Here is an 18,698-nt window from a genome sequence, read left to right as displayed (position 1 = left end):
AAGATAATTTGGAACTAGAAAGGGTTCAGAGAAGGGCGACAAAATTGATAAAAGGTATGGAGTCATTAAGTTATGAGGAAAGGTTAGTCAGTTTAGGCATGTTTACTTTAGAAAAGAGGCGTCTAAGGGGAGATATGATTACTGTGTACAAATACATTAGGGGTCAACACGGAGAGCTTTCATGGGAACTTTTTACCCCAAGGACCATACACAGGACACGTGGTCATCCCCTAAGGTTAGAGGAGAGGAAATTTCACAACCAGCAAAGGAAGGGGTTCTTTACAGTAAGGGCAGTCAAGATATGGAATTCATTGCCAGGGAAGGTTGTGATGGCAGATTCAATAGATATGTTTAAGAAAGGGTTAGACAAATTTTTAGCGGAAAGGTGTATCCAGGGATACGACCGTTAATTTAAAATAAAGGATAGTAGTGGATATAGGGTAAAAATTGGATTGCAATATTGAGTCTGGGGGGATTTTCAAAATTGAAACAGATTGGCGGTTGCTTACTCTGGATTAATTTCAAATATAAGTGCAGGATCGCAGGAGATCCAAAATAGGTTGAACTTGATGGACTGGTGTCTTTTTTCAACCTCATCAACTATGTTACTATGGAACCTTCCTGTTGTGTCTTGAGGCCATGAGATCTATGTCCGGAAGACCCCACTTCCGAACCAGAGACTGGAAGACTTCCGGGTGGAGTGACCACTCTCCCGGCATCATCTGGATTCGGCTTAGATAGTCCGCCTCCCAGTTTTCTATTCCTGGAATTAAAACTGCAGATATTGCCGGAACATTTAGCTCTGCCCAAACCAATATTTGAGCTGCAATATCCATGGCAGCTGCACTCCTGGTTCCTCCCTGGCTGTTGACGTATGCCACAGCCGTGGCATTGTCGGACTGAATTCTGACCGGGTGGCCCTGAAGAAGGGACTGAGCTCCCTTGAGGGCCAAGAGAATGGCCTTCAATTCTAATACATTTATAGATAGAGCTGATTCCTGAACCGACCAGCGTCCCTGAAGTCGGAGGTGCAAGATTACCGCCCCCCAACCTTTCAGGCTGGCGTCCGTCGTGGCTATGATCCACGACCATGGAGCGAAGGATCTGCCCACTTTCAGATGATCCTGAACCAGCCACCACTGAAGAGATTCTCTCGCCCTCGGGGATAGGGAGATCTTCTGAAGTTCCAGGTGTAGGTGTGATCCTAACCACTTCGACAGTAGATCCCACTGGAAACATCGAGAATGTGCTCGACCAAAGGGAATGGTCTTGAAGGAGGCCACCATCTTTCCGAGTAGCCTCATGCATAAATGCATTGAGGGGCTTGGGGAAGACAAAACCTGAGTAGTTAGTCTGAATAGAGCTGATCTTCTCTACTGGGAGAAACACTCTTTGTTTGCTGGTGTCCATGATGAGTCCCAGGAAAACCATGCGCTGACACGGAACCATCTGGGATTTCCCTGATTTTATCAGCCAACCGTGGCCCTCGAGAACCGCTCGGGTGAGGGCTAAATGATGAAGTAGACAATTCTGTAGAGATAAACAAGAGGGTGGGTTGCGCTATCTTGATATGTGTAAAGCAGCCAAAGATTAGAACCTGCAAATGGACAGGAGGGAATCCCTACCCTCCCAAAATGGATTAATACGTAGTATATCAGGTTCTGGGCGCTAAAAGTAAAGCTTGTGTGGCGAAAAGGAGAGTTATTGTTATTTATTAAACATTGTAAAAAATGATTGGTCCGGCCGGAGCCAATGTTGATGCAGCAAAGACAATATGATAACAGTACAGAGATCAAACAGGTACATACATATATGGACAAATGGTGAAATGAAATCAGTCCATGCACATAAATGTCCACTGGGTTTGTGAACCAGTGTTGCAGATTGTCCAATTACTCAGTAAACAGATGCCCTTTCAGCCCTGTTAAGGGTGATATTGGGTCAATTGTCCCAAGAAGGTACTGACATTAATGGAGTGCACTAAACGGACCTGGAGGTCATATCCATGGAAGTTTGAATGAAAAAAAGAAAAATGTCCCAAAAACAATATATGTGAAAATCCAGGGTAACTTACTTGATGTCGCTCGGTGGAAGATGTACGCTGAGTAAGCCTTGATGAGTGGTCGTCCAAATAAGAAACGACCTGAACTCCCTGCAGGTGAAGACATGCTGCCATTATTGACATAATTTTCGTGAAGACCCTTGGCGCAGTTGAGAGGCCGAAGGGGAGGGCCCGAAACTGGTAGTGGAATGATCCCACCGAGAATCTGAGAAGAGACTGATGGTGGATCCAAATGGGAACGTGGAGGTATGCGTCCTTTATATCTATGGATGCCATATACTGGTCCTTTTCTAGGCCGTTTATTACTGACCTTAGAGATTCCATCCGAAATCTGTCCACCCTTAAGTGAACATTGAGGCCTTTTAAGTTTAGGATGGGACGAAAGGAGCCGTCCGGCTTCTTGACTAGGAACAGGTTGGAATAGAATCCCCGACCTTTCTGGCAATCTGGAACTCTGCAGATGACCTTCTGAAGCAGAGGAGAAGCGACACAATCCTGTATAGCCTGTCTTCTTAATTGATCCCGGGGTAGCGGGGTCTGGAAGTAACGCTGCGGGGCCGGGCCCAGCAGGTCTATCCTGTACCCTTCTGAAATAATTCCCCGGATCCAAGGGTCTTGGGAGGACGCTGCCCACTGTTCCCAAAACAGAGACAGACGTCCCCCCACTGGTGCCCCCTGTGGTACAGGGTGGTCGTCAGGACGCAGGCTTCTCTTGGGTCTTGGAGGCCTGGCGCTTAGATGCAAACGAGGATCTCCCCCTAGTGGAGGAGCCTCGAGAATTAGTTTGTCTGCCTCTAAAGGACTGTCCCCTATGAGAGGAGGTCCCCCGAAAGGGCTGACGAAAAGTGCTGCCCCGTGGGTTGGGCTCCTATAGGAATATACTGGCAAGGAAGTGCTTTTGCCCCCCGTTGCCTGTGAAATGAGGGTATTTAATTCTGGGCCAAACTAACCTGCTGCAGAAAACGGGATAGATTCAACGGACCTTTTTGATTCCGCATCACCCTCCCAGGATTTCAGCCATAGCGTTCTTCTTGCAGAAATAGAGGCCGCCTGAATGGAAGAGGAAACCGCCGCTGAGTTCTGGGCTGCCTCGTAAAGGTACCCGGAAGCCTCCTTCAAATGCAGGGCCAGGGGAAGAAGTTCTGAGTCCTGTAAGGCCTTTGCCAGCTGGTCTGCCCATGCTTCCATGACTCTAGCCACCCAAGCTGAGGCAAATGTAGGTCTGAAAGAAGAACCCGCAGCCGCAAAAATGGATTTTAGCTGGGATTCAACCTTGCGGTCATTGTTGTCCGGAAGGGACGCTGAACCAGGAGCCAGGGAGTAAGGTATGCTTTGCCAAGCGGACAATAGGGATATCTACCTTGGGAATAGTCTCCCAGCCTCTTCTTCAATAGTCTCTTCTTCCTCCTGTAAGGGATACAGGGAGGAGAATCTCCTAGGAATAGAAAACTTTTTCTCTCAGGCTGCTTCCATGCCCCTTCAGCAATTACCCTAAGCTCAGCAGAAGGGGGAAAATGGCTGGCATTTCTCTTATCCTTCTTAAAGAGGCTTCTGTCTCTGGGGATAAGATCCTCCGGCTCTGGGAGGTCCAACGCCTGTCTAACCGCTAAAACCAAATCATTAACAAATTGGTTTTTGGGATGGTCTTCCTGTTCCAATTGGATTAATTGGTCAGGATCCGAATAAATTTCCCCCTCTTTCTCAGAGCCTTCTTCAGATTCTGATAGGACCATAAGGGGGTTTACTGATCTAGGTCTCCTTTTAGCAGGCGGGGTACTAGCGGTATCAAGCAACTGGTTAAGCTTGTTCAAGCCCTTCAAAAAAGCTGTAGACCATGCCGGGTCTGTAAGAACAGGGGCCGGGTCAGGCTGCAATGAGGAAGGTCCTGGCAAACCCGCTGCACTCGAACCTGAGGAAGCTGGGAGGTCTGACTGTGGGTTAGCATTATTAGCCACCGAAGTTGCTACAGTAGATAGCAACTGATTTGACTGAAAAACCATCTGAGCTAAGGAGGAAACCGACTGTGTCAGGGAGGCCACCCAGGCCGGTTCCTCCGTCGGTGGGGCTGACAGCTGCTGGGTATGCGCGGTTGGAACCCCTGCTTCGCATGCAGAGCAGAGCGCCAAAGGGTCCTTCTGGCCACACGGTAATTTTACATGACACTTTGAGCATGTGAAGTATTTAGCCATGGGGCCCTTTCCCTTATCTGTCATTCTTATAAAGGAAGGCACACCAAACACACAGAGTAACAAAAAGAGACTCTAGCTGAGTAACACCTCTGCCAGCGAGTGGGAATGGAGAGAGAGATAGAGAGAGCAAGAAATATATATATGTATATACATATAAATATATATAAATGTGGAGGAACAGATATAAAAAACAAAACAAATAAAAGTTGTTCTTGTAATAATTAACACCACCAATATATATAAACCAGTAGGAGACTATACTAGCCCAGTTATTAAAACATTAGATGAGTGTTCAAATAAAGGTGATTCTTAGCCCATAGGCCACCAAAAGGGGAGGAGTCCAACAGCAGTTTGTCCTGTGCCTGCTCCCTCCGTTCTGTTCCTCTTCCCGGGCTTCTCTTGGCGCCAGAAGGCTGGGAAAGACCAACTCTCTCTGGAAGGAGGGGGGAACTCTATGCTGTAGCTCCCCCCCTCCCCCCCTTCAGTAACTGCTGCTTTGCAGGTATAGAAAAAATTAAACGGAACCTGTTTTAAAGGCTCCAAGCCTGGCAGAGTAGTGGAGACCTCTAGGACAGAGGTCTCCACAGCGATAGCTACCCGACGCCCCCCTCCTATGTATGAGGGGGAATCGTGGTATAGCCCCCTTTCTTCTGCTCCGTAGCGCCAACAGTTTTAAAAAAAGAAATAAAAAATGGCCGCCGGCGTCTGTCAGTTGCCGATAACCGGCGCTCTCTGCCTGTAATGGCAGCGCCGGTTATCGGGGAGGCTGGAGGAGTGACAGCGGTCCGTGAGACCGCTTGTCACTCTTCAATCAGGCACACTCTTTCTTCCAATCTATGCCGCTGGCGCTCATCTGGCAGATGAATGCCTGCGCTGTTCTGCTGTGAGTGTGTTCTCTATAATAGAACACACTCCAGCGCTGCCACTGCTGAAAGAAAAAACCTAGAAAAAATCAAATAAAATAAAGTAAATCTATTAAATTTACACTACGTACTAAAACACTGCCCCAACTCCAGGGCACCTAAAAAAAACTGGACAGGAAGAAACAGGCGGATTGTAGAGGGGAGGGGTCTGCCAGCAGTACTAAAGTTTAACTAGTTAGGTGCCAACTCCCGAGCTCCCCTCCACTACCCAAGGTAAGCAGTGTCCCCCAGACCGGATGAAAGAGAAAATTGGATACGGTTCTTCCAATGATTGGTATCAGAAGGGTATAAATGGCATTTTACACAATTCGGGTGGTATGATCCAGGGAACTACTCTGATTGCTCTGTCTGGGGTCAGGAAGTTGTTGTGTTTTTGGTAAGGTTAATTTGGCAGATGCTTCACTGTTTGATCTGTTTTACATTTACGACGCCTCAATACAGATTGAAGTAGAACTTATAATTAGTTTGAAAATAAATAAAAAATACGTTTAACTTTTTAAGACACTTCTGTTAAGCTCTAAATTGATAAAATTACTCAAGTTTATTATTGTTACAAACAAATATCTTCCTACACTAATTTGGTTGTTTAAAATGCCTTGTGTAATGTAGTGCACCCATGTGTGTTAATTTTCAATATGCACAAAATGTGTTTGCATCGGTTCACCGCTGTAAAACATTTGCATGTAACTTTATAACCAAACTCTAGATCACCTAGCTGTTGGCATATGTTACAAGCAGATGGGATTAATGTAGGAAACTTTAATTACTGCTTTTTCTAGGGACCTACACTCCTACCTTCTTGGAGACCAAGAGGAGATTGAGAACAATGCTAATCATCAGGCTGCCAACAACAACCAACATGCTCGAAACAACAATGCTGTTCCAGTAGTTGGAGAGGGTCTGCATGCAGCTCACCAAGCCATACTTCAACAAGGAGGCCCTGTTGGGTTTCAGCCGTACCACAGGCCCATCAAATTTTCTCTCAGGGTAATTTTATTATGTATTGTGCATGCTTTAGGGAACAAGGATGACTACAATTTATATTTATAATATATGATTATTTAGTTTGCAGTAACTTTTGAATGAAGCAAACTGTAGTTGTGAGGTACTCCTGGTTTATAGTCAATATGCAATATACAGTTTCAAAATACGTAATGCTTAAGTATATTGTAATATCTTTAAATATGTCCCATTTGTTGGGCTACCTTGGTAAATTGTCAATGAGTGAAAATGGACCAATTTGGACCATTGATTCTGATGCAAGTTCACCATGTTCATTCAAACTTTAATGCATATTAAGGCAAACATGTTTAGTTGTGGGGAGAATATAAGGGTCAAGCCAATTCACAGAATAACATAATCATAAAAAGCGACAGTTTTTCAATAAGGACCCCCTTCTCCACTAAAGGTGTTCAGAACAGGATTCTAAGTTTTAGGCAAATCTGTTTTGCATTGTTTAAAAAAAATAACCTGTTGCTTCAATATTACAATTGAGGCCTGTGGCCCCCTGAAACTTAGGTGGCTTTAGACTACTACTATTAACCTCATTTCCTCCATCTGAAAAAAGGTGCATGTTTTGAAGGTTGAGGGTACGCTATATGTTAACCTACAACCGGACAGTTACATTTTAGATTTCAAAGTGTCACCCTTTCCTGTGCTTGCATCTTAAAAGAATGCGGAATTATTATTTTTTTTCCATCTGAATTCAGCTTTAAGCAAAATTTCTGCAGTAATGTCAGCTGCAGTATTAGCTGGTGATGTGGTAAAAACTGGCACTAAAATTTTTTATTCACCTTTTGTGTAGCATTTGTGTTAGCAATTATCACAACATCATGAAGGTTATTGATGACTGCTAGAAGGTGTGTGTTCTGAGTTTTAGCAAATAGAATTGCTAATCTTAAGAGCGTTGCGAACATGAAAGTTCCACCTTGTGGTGTAAATTAGAACCATAGAAAGTAGAATAGAATGGATACTATTTATAAAAGGTTCAAGTACTAAATTAAGAAAACATGTTAAAATTCAGCTCACTTAATACACCTCAACAAACATAACAAACCCACTATAAGTAAATCTGATAAAATGCTTACATTAAAATATGTTGCAAGAACATGGACATAATCCTGAATGCAGAAATTTGCTTCATTATTCAAAAAGGCTTTTAGCAAAATAGAATAATTAGTAGGTAATGATTATTGAAGTACCGAGCGGGAATTTAACTTTTGGAATTGTAATGGAGTAGGTTAGTATAGTCATTTATTAATATCCAGAAGAACACCAAGGGTCTGAGTCATTAAGGAAAGTAAGGCAAAAAAAAGGAGTAAATGTTATCCGGAACAAACCATGTTACAATGCAAGGGGTGCAAATTAGTTTATTATTTTGCACATAAGTTAAATATTGCCTGTTTTTATCTGGTACATAAATTCTTGATAGCTTTATTTTTACACTAAAATTTAAAGTTGAACTAGGATATGCCGTATCCAAAATAAAAGTCTGTCCCCACATTTAAATTTACCTCCCCCTCCAATGCAACATGGTTTTGCCCATGTGCAAAGTTACTCCTTTTTTTTATGCTTTGCTCTCCTTAATGACTTAGGCCGCAAGAGTTCATAACCATTGGTAATCAAATATTTAACATCTATTACTAATACTGAATTTACCAGTCAAGTATCCATGCTGTTTGTAGAAGAATTTCTCCTCCAATTCCTATAAAATAAAGCAACCTTAACAGAGACATCTTCAGGGATATTCAATTGTCAGCTAAAATGGTGCCCAGTTAGAGCAGCTGTAGAAGTGTGCAGACTTGATTAAGCTCTCCTCCACCTAACTTTTTTAATGAGTTATTTAAGAGATATCTAGAATATTTTTAGGTTTCACATATTAATATCAATTTACTGTATTGTCAGTATACATATAGACCAACTTTAGTCCACTAGTTTTTCTGTTTAATTACAGAGAATGTGCTTAAATTACTTTACATAAATCCCCATAATAATATATAATTATCCAAAATAGTGTTGTGGTGGGGGGCGAGTTTTTTTGCAGCAGCTAACTGGCATCTTTGGGGGAAAGACCTCAGCAGTCGTCACCTGACCCTTTCAGTGCAGCAGCTATTAGAAGGACCAGGTACATTGCTGGGGCCTGGACAGGTCAAGTGGCAACTCCTCTAAAGGGAGAGTTCCCATGAGGGACAGCTTGCCTTAAGGGGAGCTGTACGTACGGACAGCAGCCATTTCCGAGCTGAATAGGGGGAAGGGGGGGGGTGTGCGCAATCCCATGCTAGTGGCACCACCTCCTCTGGTGTCACAGGCATCATGAAGTAGTCTCCGGTCAGAAAAAGCTCCTCCTCCATAATTCTTCCTATCTGGAAGGCTCCAAAGTTTACCAACTCCTGTTGGGAGTTCAGCTAAAGTTTCTTCTGAGAGTGTAGTGTGTGAGTGGTATCCAGAGTCACACTATCTGTCTGCTATCTGTCATACTCATATATCCATATATATTTTATGTATATTCAAATGATCTTAGAGCTTTTATACAGGTTTTGCCTTTTTTAGGAAGTTTGATTTTGTGACCCCTGGGTGTGTGTGTGGGGGGGTCTCTCTTTTTTACTTTTACCTGTTCCAGGTAACAAGTTTAAATTTGCAAATGGGCAAGCTGTGGGCTGTGGACTGTTCTGTGCACATCTGGGGTATCGCTACTGTGACGATACCTGCTTGGGCAAGATCATTGGGATTACGGTGCATCAGAAGGAGATGAGTGAGAATTCTACTGTTTTGCCCAACTCCAGGGCTCCTCATTTCTGGATTCGCCTTCAAGGTCTCAGCATTGCTCTCAGTTTTTACCAGAACCTGTGGTGGAGGTACTTTTTGCGCACCCTTGTGTTAAGTTTTAAGCCTAGCATTGGTTTCTTCTTTTCTAGAAAAAGATTTAGATTCTTCATCTTCTCTACAAAAACCACAAAAATACCACAGCCTCTCTCTGGTCCACTTTAGAGATGACTGACTCTGGGACATGTAAAGAGACACATTCTCTGATTTGTGGGTAAGAGGCATTGTAGAGGATGCTATATCATAATTCTCCACTCAGTTCGTTATTTTTCCAAAGGCCTTCCAGGAGAAAGGTTCAAGAGACTAACTCTCAGAGGGGGGCATTCAATCTCTGCTGACATCAGAGGTGATTGTTCCAGTTCCAGAACATAGAAGATCTGGGGATTAAGCCAATCTTTTCTGGGTTCAGAAAAGAGTCAGGACTTTCCGACTCTTGATCCTTAAATCCAAAGGTGAGTTAATCTGTTAGGCCGGGTCAGTAATTATCTCACCAGTTTCTACAGAGAAATCCTGAAAATATAATCTGTTGGTAGCTCTTGAGGACTAGGTTTGAGCACCTCTGCCCTAGACACTAAGTTTCAGTTGAACAAGTTCAAGAAGGAGTCATTAAGGTCAGTGATCAAAGGCATGGAGCAGGATGTATGCCTGGCCTTTTTGGACATGAAGAATGCTTTTCTTCACATCCCTTTCAGGGAGGGTCCTCCACTTCCAGTTTAGAGCTCTTCCTTTCAGATTGGCTACGGCTCACAAGGTATTTAACAAAGTTATGACCGAACTTCCCAGATAAAAAGGAGTTGTGATTCCTTATTTGGATGATTTACTGATCAGGTCCGACTTGTGTCTGTTTCTTATCAACCACCTTCAATATCTGCTGAGCTGTTAGAATCTCACTAGTGGGTAATAAATTGCAAAAATCCAACTTGATCCCATGTTTATTTCTAAGGCTTTATTTCCACGCTCACCTACAGAGCGTTCTACTGCCATAGGAGAAGATCTCGTCTATCTGGAAACTAGTGAGGTGGGTTCTGACTTACAGGAGAACGTCTATTTTTCAGTGCATGGATCTATTGGGAAATATGGTATCAATATTCGAAGCTATACAATATGCAGTTTCCAGGGCTTTTGAGAATGACACTCACCTCCAAAATGACAATTCCTTCTCTGGTGCCTGAGGACGGGCAATCTGATGAGGTACCGCCCTTTTGTATCAGTGACCGGACCCTTGAAAGGACGGATTACAGTCTGCGGGGGGGGGGGGGGGGGGCGGCAGGGGTGCTGACGTTAAATATGCGCCTTCAGGTAGTGTACAGCGGGTCACCATAAGCCCCCTAGCAATTGAAGGAGTCTGCCAAGTACATCCTGTTACAAAGGTATCAGCAGTTTACTGGTGGAAAACTGGAAGGTGGATTTTCTCAGCGGAATTGCCTTTCTCCTAGCTCCACCCAGAGGTGTTACATCAGGTCACAGAGAGGTGTTGTCAGCTGTAGGTCTGTATTGATGGCTTTCAGGCTGCACCACAAGGCGTATTGGTTTTGTTCCAGCATCAGGTATCCTCGGTTGTTCTTGATGGGACGCCTCAATAGTACCATAAGACTTGCACCTGATTTACATTTTTCTTCCTGTCCTCAAAAGGCCAAAGTAGAAGCAGCTCCAGTGATCTTGGTAGCCCCAAATTAGCCAACAAGAGCTTGGTACGGTGACATACTAAATATTAGTTGGCCCAGGATCGTAGCTTCCACTAAAGGAGTATATTCTATAACAAGGACCTTTTTTGCACAGCAAGAGCTCGCTCTTCTGGCTTTAACGGCATGGCTGTTGTACCTAAAATTCTGACAGCTAAAGTTCTCCCTGAAAAGTTATTCAGACTGTGTTAAAGGCCAGGAAACCTGTTTCTATGAAAAACTATCAGTATAAGGAAGACTAATGTACTCTGGTATAAAGTAAACGGTGCCTTTTTTGCTGTCTCACCTACTTTCTTTCCTTTAAGGTGTTCTGGACAGTGGTTTAAGATTGTTCCTTAAAAGTCCAAGCCTCTGCGCTGTATGTTACTTTCATTCATGATGTAAAGACATGTTCCTCCTATAGCGCCATGAGATGTCAGTTTGGTCCTATCTTCTTTACATCTTGCAACGTTTGAGCCTTTGGAGTCAGTTGATTTTCAAATTTCTTACTTGGAAGACTTTCTCCTTGCCATTTTCTTCAGCAAGGAGGGTTTCTATTTTGTACAAGTCTTCTTTCCCTGATTTTTCATAATGACAAGTGTGACAGGATAGACCGCCTATGCCACCCTGTCTGTTGTTGCTGGGAACCGGCTGGGCTTACTTTGCCACCGTTCCCCTTCGTTATCCCAAATGCGCCCTCTTGCCGCAGTAGGAGGGGCTTACAAAAGCTGCCACCACTGGACTCCTATACTGGCTTCCAGAACTCTGTTTCTTCTACGTAACTGACGCTGCGAGTGTACCCTGCTACTGGTGTACCTGGGCTGGTACTCCTGACCTCTTACTATGGATCAGGGATGCTGTGGATGGATTTCCCCTGGCCTATCACACTGACCAGGCTTCAGGGTAGCAGGCAGAGCGGTGGTACCGGAAAAGCTGGGTCCAACCTCAGAAACAGCCGGAGAACGGATTAGATTTAGGGTCGAATCTGCAGGTCACAGGAATACAGCAATATTGAAGATGTATCCAAGCAGGTCTTTGAAGCAAGATGTTTATTTGCTCTCACACTGGTTGGAGGTACCAGTTATCAGGTCAGAAACAAGAATAAAGTTTTCAATACAAGCCAGTGCCTTTTAATACAGTTTAGACACAGGCTATTTTTAGAATCAGGATGTAACCTGTTTACCAAAACATAGATTTACATACATTGCAAAGCTAACATGGATGAAAGGTTTTTCGCAAAGCTGTGTCAGAGCGTACCCTCCTCTAGGGGTAACTTTGGACCATTCTCATGTTTGCAATGTGCCCCAGATTGGATGGAAAAGAAAAGAGGATTTTTGTACTTAAATCAATTTCTCAGATTCCTTTTGAGCAATATTGCTCACGCTCCAGTTACACTCGTTGATTGGGTTACTTTGGTTTCTAGCATTAAAGCTTAAAGAACAGTAAAATATACTATTTGCAAAGTATGTTACTAAGCTGAATAATTATTTATTAGGCGCAAAAAGATGTCTGCCGTGCCGTACTTTTAGTTTATAGTGTACAGTACACAAACAGCAGCAATCTAAACGACAATACATAATACATGGGGAAAAAGAAAACCTAATACAAAGATCTACTAATTAACAAATTACAAATGGATAACTTGGTATTGCTGATAGTTAATTACAGTACAGTGATAGAAATGTCCAATGTGAATTAGGCCTGGGCTCAAGAAAAGAGTGCTTGAGGGAGATGCAATAATTGGAGAAAACCAGGAAAGCGTCCCCTGTTTGCCACTTTCCCTTAGGATGTAAGCTCTGACAGACACAAATAGGTTAGCGTTGAGTCGGGGTTTTGAGTTGATGGTGAAGTCAAAGGAGTTAGCAGGAAAGCCGATAGTCTTTTGAATGTAGACTTCAGTTAAGTTTTAAGGGCACACTTGTCTGGAGTTTTTTACGCCAGAGAAGACGATTTTGTGGTGAAAGAGGACCAGATCTTGGATATGTTTCAGAGGTAGAAGCGGTAGGATTTGGAGAGGGACTGAATGTGAGGTTTGAAGGAGAGGGAGTCAAGGATGATTCCTAGGCAATGGATTTGAGGGTAAGAGATGAGGCGTAGTGTGAGGGACAGAGGGGGGTAGGTGAGAGAACCCTGGATTGGGGGGGTAGGGGGTGCGATTATTTCTGTCCTAGAAACATTTGAATAAAATAGTTTGTGATATTATAAACTTCCTAGAGGTGCAATTTAGGAGAAAAAAAACAGACTATGTCAAAAAACTTTTAAGCATTTAACACTATTTTACTATCTTTTATTTTTCGCTGACTTGAAACTATGTTCTGGTGGTCCATAAGTGTAAATACACCCTTTTAAAACGGAAATGAGGAAGGAAATATTAATCCAGTGTCTAAACATATGTGTCAGACGCCGTCCCTTCTTCGGGACGGCCTCCTGCATCTCCCCCTTACGCGTCTAGTTGCCAGGCAACCAGACGCGGAACTTCCGGCCGCCCGACACGGCCGTCTGCGCATGCGCGTCCTGTTGCCGTCCCCTGCAGAGTCTCATTGGCTCCTCAGTCTTTATAAGGAGCTAGTATCGGGTCAACCTACCTCCAGCGTTTCCTGTGTTTCCAGTTACTAGCCTTGTTCCTGACCTCTCTTGATTGCCTGTGACCCTTCTGACCAGACGTTACCGACCCGGCTTTTCTCGCCATCTCTCCGGATATTCCTTTTGTACTTCCATTGCCAGCACAGTTACTGACCCGGCCAGTCTGACTCTTCTCACGTACCTCGCTACCTGACTTGTGGAATAACCGCGACCTGCGTTTCCCTGCAGCGGAGTCCATACCTTCTTGCGGGGGTTTCCGCACCTTCCTCCGAGCCCAACAATATCAGGTATGCAACGCATAGTCGTGACCGTATACTCTGGCCATGACTACGGAGGGTTCTGGTGAACCTTCAGCCCGGGATTTACTCCTGCACCTAGCCCAGCGGGTTGAACAACAAGAAGCAGCCCAGGCACATCTCCTACAGTGTGTACAAGGTATCGATACCCGCTTTGATGCTTTACAGGGCTCTTTGCCTACTACTCCAGCTATAACCTCCTCTACGGCTGCATTCTCTAGTATGGTCACGTTCTCTAAAGGCCCTTTTTCCACCACAGCCTTTGTGGACTCCGGCTCCTCCGGAAACTTCATTTCTGCAAATCTTGCCTCGCAGCTCCAAATTCCGTTAAAATCCTCAACTGCTATCTTTGATGGCAGTCGTGTCACCAACGGTTCCATCTCCTTCGCTACCTCTCCAGTCCGATTGATGGTAGGAGCTCTTGATAGCGAGATGATTCAATTTCTGGTTTTGCCACAGTCCATTAACCCCCTCATTCTGGGACTACCTTGGTTAAGGATGCATTCACCTCAGATAGATAGATTGGGGTCATGGGGTTCAAAATATCATCATAGATGCATGTCCAGGGTTCTGCCCCCCAAGTCTCAGATCATAGCTCATTCTAAGCTAACTACTCTTCCTGCTGCATATATGGAGTTCCAGGATGTATTTAGCAAGATTGAAGCGGAGACTCTGCTTCCTCATCATCCCTGGGATTGCGCCATTGTTCTTTCTCCTGACCAGCCTATTCCCATCATCAGGAACAAGTCAAGGAGGTCTTACGCAGACTCCGGAAATACCACCTCTACTGCAAATTGGAGAAGTGTTTTTTCGAGGTGACTCAAGTACCTTTTCTTGGTTTCATCGTGTCGGGCCAGGGACTGCGTATGGATCCCACCGAGGTGACAGCTATCCTGTATTGGCCCCAGCCGCAAGGTCTCAAAGCTATTCAGAGATTCATTGGCTTTGCAAACTATTATCGCCAATTTATTCAGGACTTCTCCTCCATCATTGCTCCGATCACAGCGTTAACCAGGAAATCTGCCAGTCCTAGGGTCTGGTCCCTGGAAGCCATTTTTGCCTTCACGGTACTAAAAAAAGGTGTTCTCCTCGGCTCCAGTCCTGTCCCAGCCAGATCATGAACGACCATTCTTCCTAGAAGTGGATGCATCTTCTGTGGGTATTGGAGCCGTGTTATTTCAAAAATCCCCTTCTGGCACTTACACTCCGTGTGGATTTTTCTCCAGACGATTTCTTCCTAGCGAATATAGTTACGGAATTGGGGATAAGGAGCTACTGGCCATCAAGGCCATGCTGGAGGAATGGCGACATCTATTGGAGGGGCTCTATATCCTGTTACCGTATTCACTGATCGGAATCTAATATTCATCCAAAAGGCTCGTTGCCTTAACCCTTGCCAAGCCCGATGGGCGTCTTTCTTTGCTCGGTACAACACAACGCTCACATTCTGTCCTGGTGCCAAGAATGTACGGGTGGATGCGTTATGCCGCTCCTTTGACGACTTTGATTGCCTAAAACCGTTGATACCTCAATGTATCATTGATCCTTCTAATATCGTGACTCTCACCAGAACCAAGCCTTCCTCTCCTCCACCAGGCCGGTCTTTTGTGGAACCCCATCTACGGCTCAAGGCCCTACATTGGGCTCATTCCTCTTGCATTTCTGGTCATGCCGGAAGAAAAAATACTACAGCGTTGCTTTGTCATCGTTTTTGGTGGCCTACTGTATGCACACATATGCAAATTAATCGCTTCTTGTACCACCTGTGCCCAACACAAGACTTCTAGAAAAGCTCCGGTGGGACTGCTCTGTCCACTTCCCATCCCCAACGTTCCCTGGGAGAGCGTGGCTATAAACTTCATCACCAACCTCCCCCCCAGTGCTTGGTTTAATACTATCTGTGTGGTTATTGACCGGTTCTCCAAGATGGCACACTTCATCCCTGTCACTGGTTTGCCTATTGCCAGTCGTCTAGCAGACATCTTTGTCAAAGAAATCTTCAAGTTACATGGCTGTCCTAAGGAGATCATCTCTGACTGAGGGGTCCAATTTACCTCCCGGTTCTGGAGAACCTTTTGCCTAAACCTGGGTACAGAGTTGAAGTTGTCTTCGGGGTATCATCCCCAGACCAATGGCCAGACCGAAAGAATTAATCAGGACCTTGAGACTTTTCTACGTTGCTTTACGTCTGACAATCAGAATAATTGGTCTCAATTTCTTCCCTGGGCAGAGTTCTCCCATAACCAGCACGTTCACAAATCCACAGGTTTCTCCGCGTTTTTCATAGTGTTTGGGACCCATCCTGCCTTTCCGGCATCCTCCTCCTCTGTTCCAGCCCGTGGACACTCTGTCGAGAGTTCGCTCTTATTTGGGCCAAGACCAAAACAGCCTTACTCAAGGCCACACAGCACCACAAGATCTTTGCAGACCGTCATCGGAGGTCTGCTTCTTTCCTGAAAGTGGGGGACCAAGTGTGGCTGTCCACCAGGGACTTGAAACTAAAGGTTTCCTCGATGAAGTTGGCTCCACAGTTTATCGGTCCCTATACCATCTTGCAAGTCATCAATCCTGTGTGTTTTAAATTCAAACTGCTTCCTTCTCTGAAATGTCATAATACATTCCATGTATCTTTATTACGGCCGCTAGTACTCAACGAATTCTTCCAACCTCCCTGCCGACCTCCACCAGTACAGACTTCCACAGGAAATGAATTCGAGGTCAGCCGGATACTGAACTCACGCTTTCTTCATGGCAAACAACCGTTTCTTGTCCATTGGAAAGGATACGGTCCGGAGGAAAGGTCGTGAGTGGACAAACGATCTTCATGCCCCCCTTTTATTCAAGAAATTTCTCCAAACAGGAGGAGGAGGAAGAAGAGGGTATACTGTCAGGCGCCGTCCCGCTGTCTCTTCGGGACGGCCGCCTGCATCTCCCCCTTACGCGTCTGGTTGCCAGGCAACCCCCTGCAGTCTCATTGGCTCCTCAGTCTTTATAAGGAGCTTCCTGTGTGCACACCTGTGCCTCCAGCGTTTCCTGTGTTTCCAGTTCCTAGCCTTTTCCTGACTTCTCTTGATTGCCTGTGACCCTTCTGACCTAGATCGTTTGACCACCCCTTTTGGATCTCCCTATTGTACTGCGCTTCCAGACGTTACCGACCCGGCTTGTCTCGCCATCCCTCCGGATATGCCTAGTGTGCTTCCATTGCCAGCACAGTTACCAACCCGGCCAGTCTGACACTCTTCTCACGTACCTCGCTAACGTGAATACCAGGGGCACGTTAGATTCCGCATATTCCTCCTGGTAGTGCCAGTGATAGCAGGTACGCAACGCATAGTCGTGACATGATCTGGGTGAGGTCGAAAACTTTTTAGGGTATTTTTTCCACCACACCCAGATCATGTTTTAAGTGTGTTTCCACTCTTATGGACCACCCTGTAAATTGGTATTTTTAATCATTTATTAACAAACGTTATATTTTAGGTTTATATTTTATAGATGGTGCTTTCAGATTAAATGACTTCCTTTACATTTTTTTGGAGTTTTCTAATTTGGTAATATGGTTTCCTAATATGGAAAAGTTCCTAATTCATATTGGCTACTTTGAGATAAAAATCAACATTCTTTAAACCAGGTGTGGTAGCATCGTAAATCTCACTTCATCTTATTTAGCTTTACCTTTCTCATTGTCCTTTAAACCTAAAGGTAAATAAGTCTCTTTCTGTCACTGAGGTTGGGTACACACTACAGAAATTTTTCTCCTGATGCAATATCGTTTTTACCACTGACTAAAATTCCCAATCACCATGCCTATTCATGTGTACACACTATACACGTTTTACAAGATTTACCTTCAGATCTGTGCTCTTCATCTATCATAACCATTGGCTGGAAAGATGGGGCTGTAAACTCTATGGAGATCTGCCTAAACTGCTGGTTGTAAGTACATACACATTTCAGAATTCTCCCGACATCTCGTTCCATCGTTAATTTTTAGTCCAGTTATTAATTCAACTGATACAATGGTCTTTGGTACGATAAAACATAATAGTGGGAGCATATACACTAATGCAATATCGGACCATATTGTTGTTTATAGTGTGATTGGGACAATAATCGGGTGAATAACCTGTAGTGTGTACCCAGCTTAAGAATGCATCTGTTCAGACTGTCAGTGATGTTTGTTAATGATACACTATTTGGACAAAAGTATTTGGATGCTTGACCATTACGCCAACAGGGACTGTAATGGCATTGTATTCAAATACATATACTTTAATATGGAGTTGGTCCCCCTTTTGCAACAATAACAGCTTCAACATTTTTTGTAAAGCTTTCCAAGAAGAGTGGGAGTGTTTCTGTGGGAATTTGTGCCAATTCTTTCTGTAGAGCATTTATAAGGTCAGGCACTGATCTTATATAAGAAGGCCTGGCTTGCAATCTCAGTTCTGGTTCATCCCAAAGGTGTTCAATGGTGTTAAGGTCAGGGCTCTGTGTGGGCCAGTCAAGTTCTGCCACACTGAACTCCTCAAATCATGTCTTTGTAGTACTTGCTTTGTCCACTGGTTCACAGTCATGTTGGAGTAGAAAAGGACCTTCCCCAGACTGTTGCCACAAAATTGGAAGCATAGCATTGTCCAAAATGACTTTGTATGCTGAAGCATTAAGATTGCCCTTCACTGGAGTTAAGGGGCCTAGCCCAAACCCTGAAAAACAGCCCCATACCATTATCACTCCTCCACCAAACTTCGAAGCTGGCATAATGCAGTCAGGCAGGTAACGTTCTCCTGGCATCCGCCAAACCCAGACTCGCCCATCTGACTGCCAAACAGAGAAGTGTGATTAGTCACTCCACAGAACATGTTTCTACTGCTCCACAGTCCAGTGTCTGGGTGCTTTACATCACTCCATCCAAAGCTTGGCATTGGTCTTGGTAATGTGAGGCTTGCATGCAGCTGTTTGGCCATGGAAACTTCACGAACAGTCTTATTGCAAAGGTTGCTTCCTATCACAGTACCACGCTTAAAATAGCTGAGCTCTTCAGAATGACCCATTTTGTATCACAAATGTTTGAAAATGGAGACACCATGGCTAGGTGCTTGATTTTATACATCTTTGGCAATGGGTTTGATTGCAACAACTCCATTCAATAATTAACAGGTGTG

General features: G+C 44.4%; 1 protein-coding gene across 1 annotated transcript in view; it reads left to right on the top strand.

Moving 5' to 3' along the window:
• The window catches only part of MARCHF6 (membrane associated ring-CH-type finger 6), a 211,393-nt gene that overhangs the window by 141,654 nt on the left and 51,041 nt on the right, over positions 1-18,698 (top strand). The window contains exon 15 of the mRNA XM_075214373.1: positions 5,928-6,161. Coding sequence (XP_075070474.1) covers positions 5,928-6,161 — 234 coding nt within the window. The remainder of the gene's footprint in view (positions 1-5,927; positions 6,162-18,698) is intronic.

The sequence above is a fragment of the Mixophyes fleayi genome, chromosome 5 (genome assembly GCF_038048845.1).
Source record: "Mixophyes fleayi isolate aMixFle1 chromosome 5, aMixFle1.hap1, whole genome shotgun sequence".
NCBI lineage: Eukaryota > Metazoa > Chordata > Amphibia > Anura > Limnodynastidae > Mixophyes > Mixophyes fleayi.
This window is presented reverse-complemented; position numbering and strand designations above follow the sequence as displayed.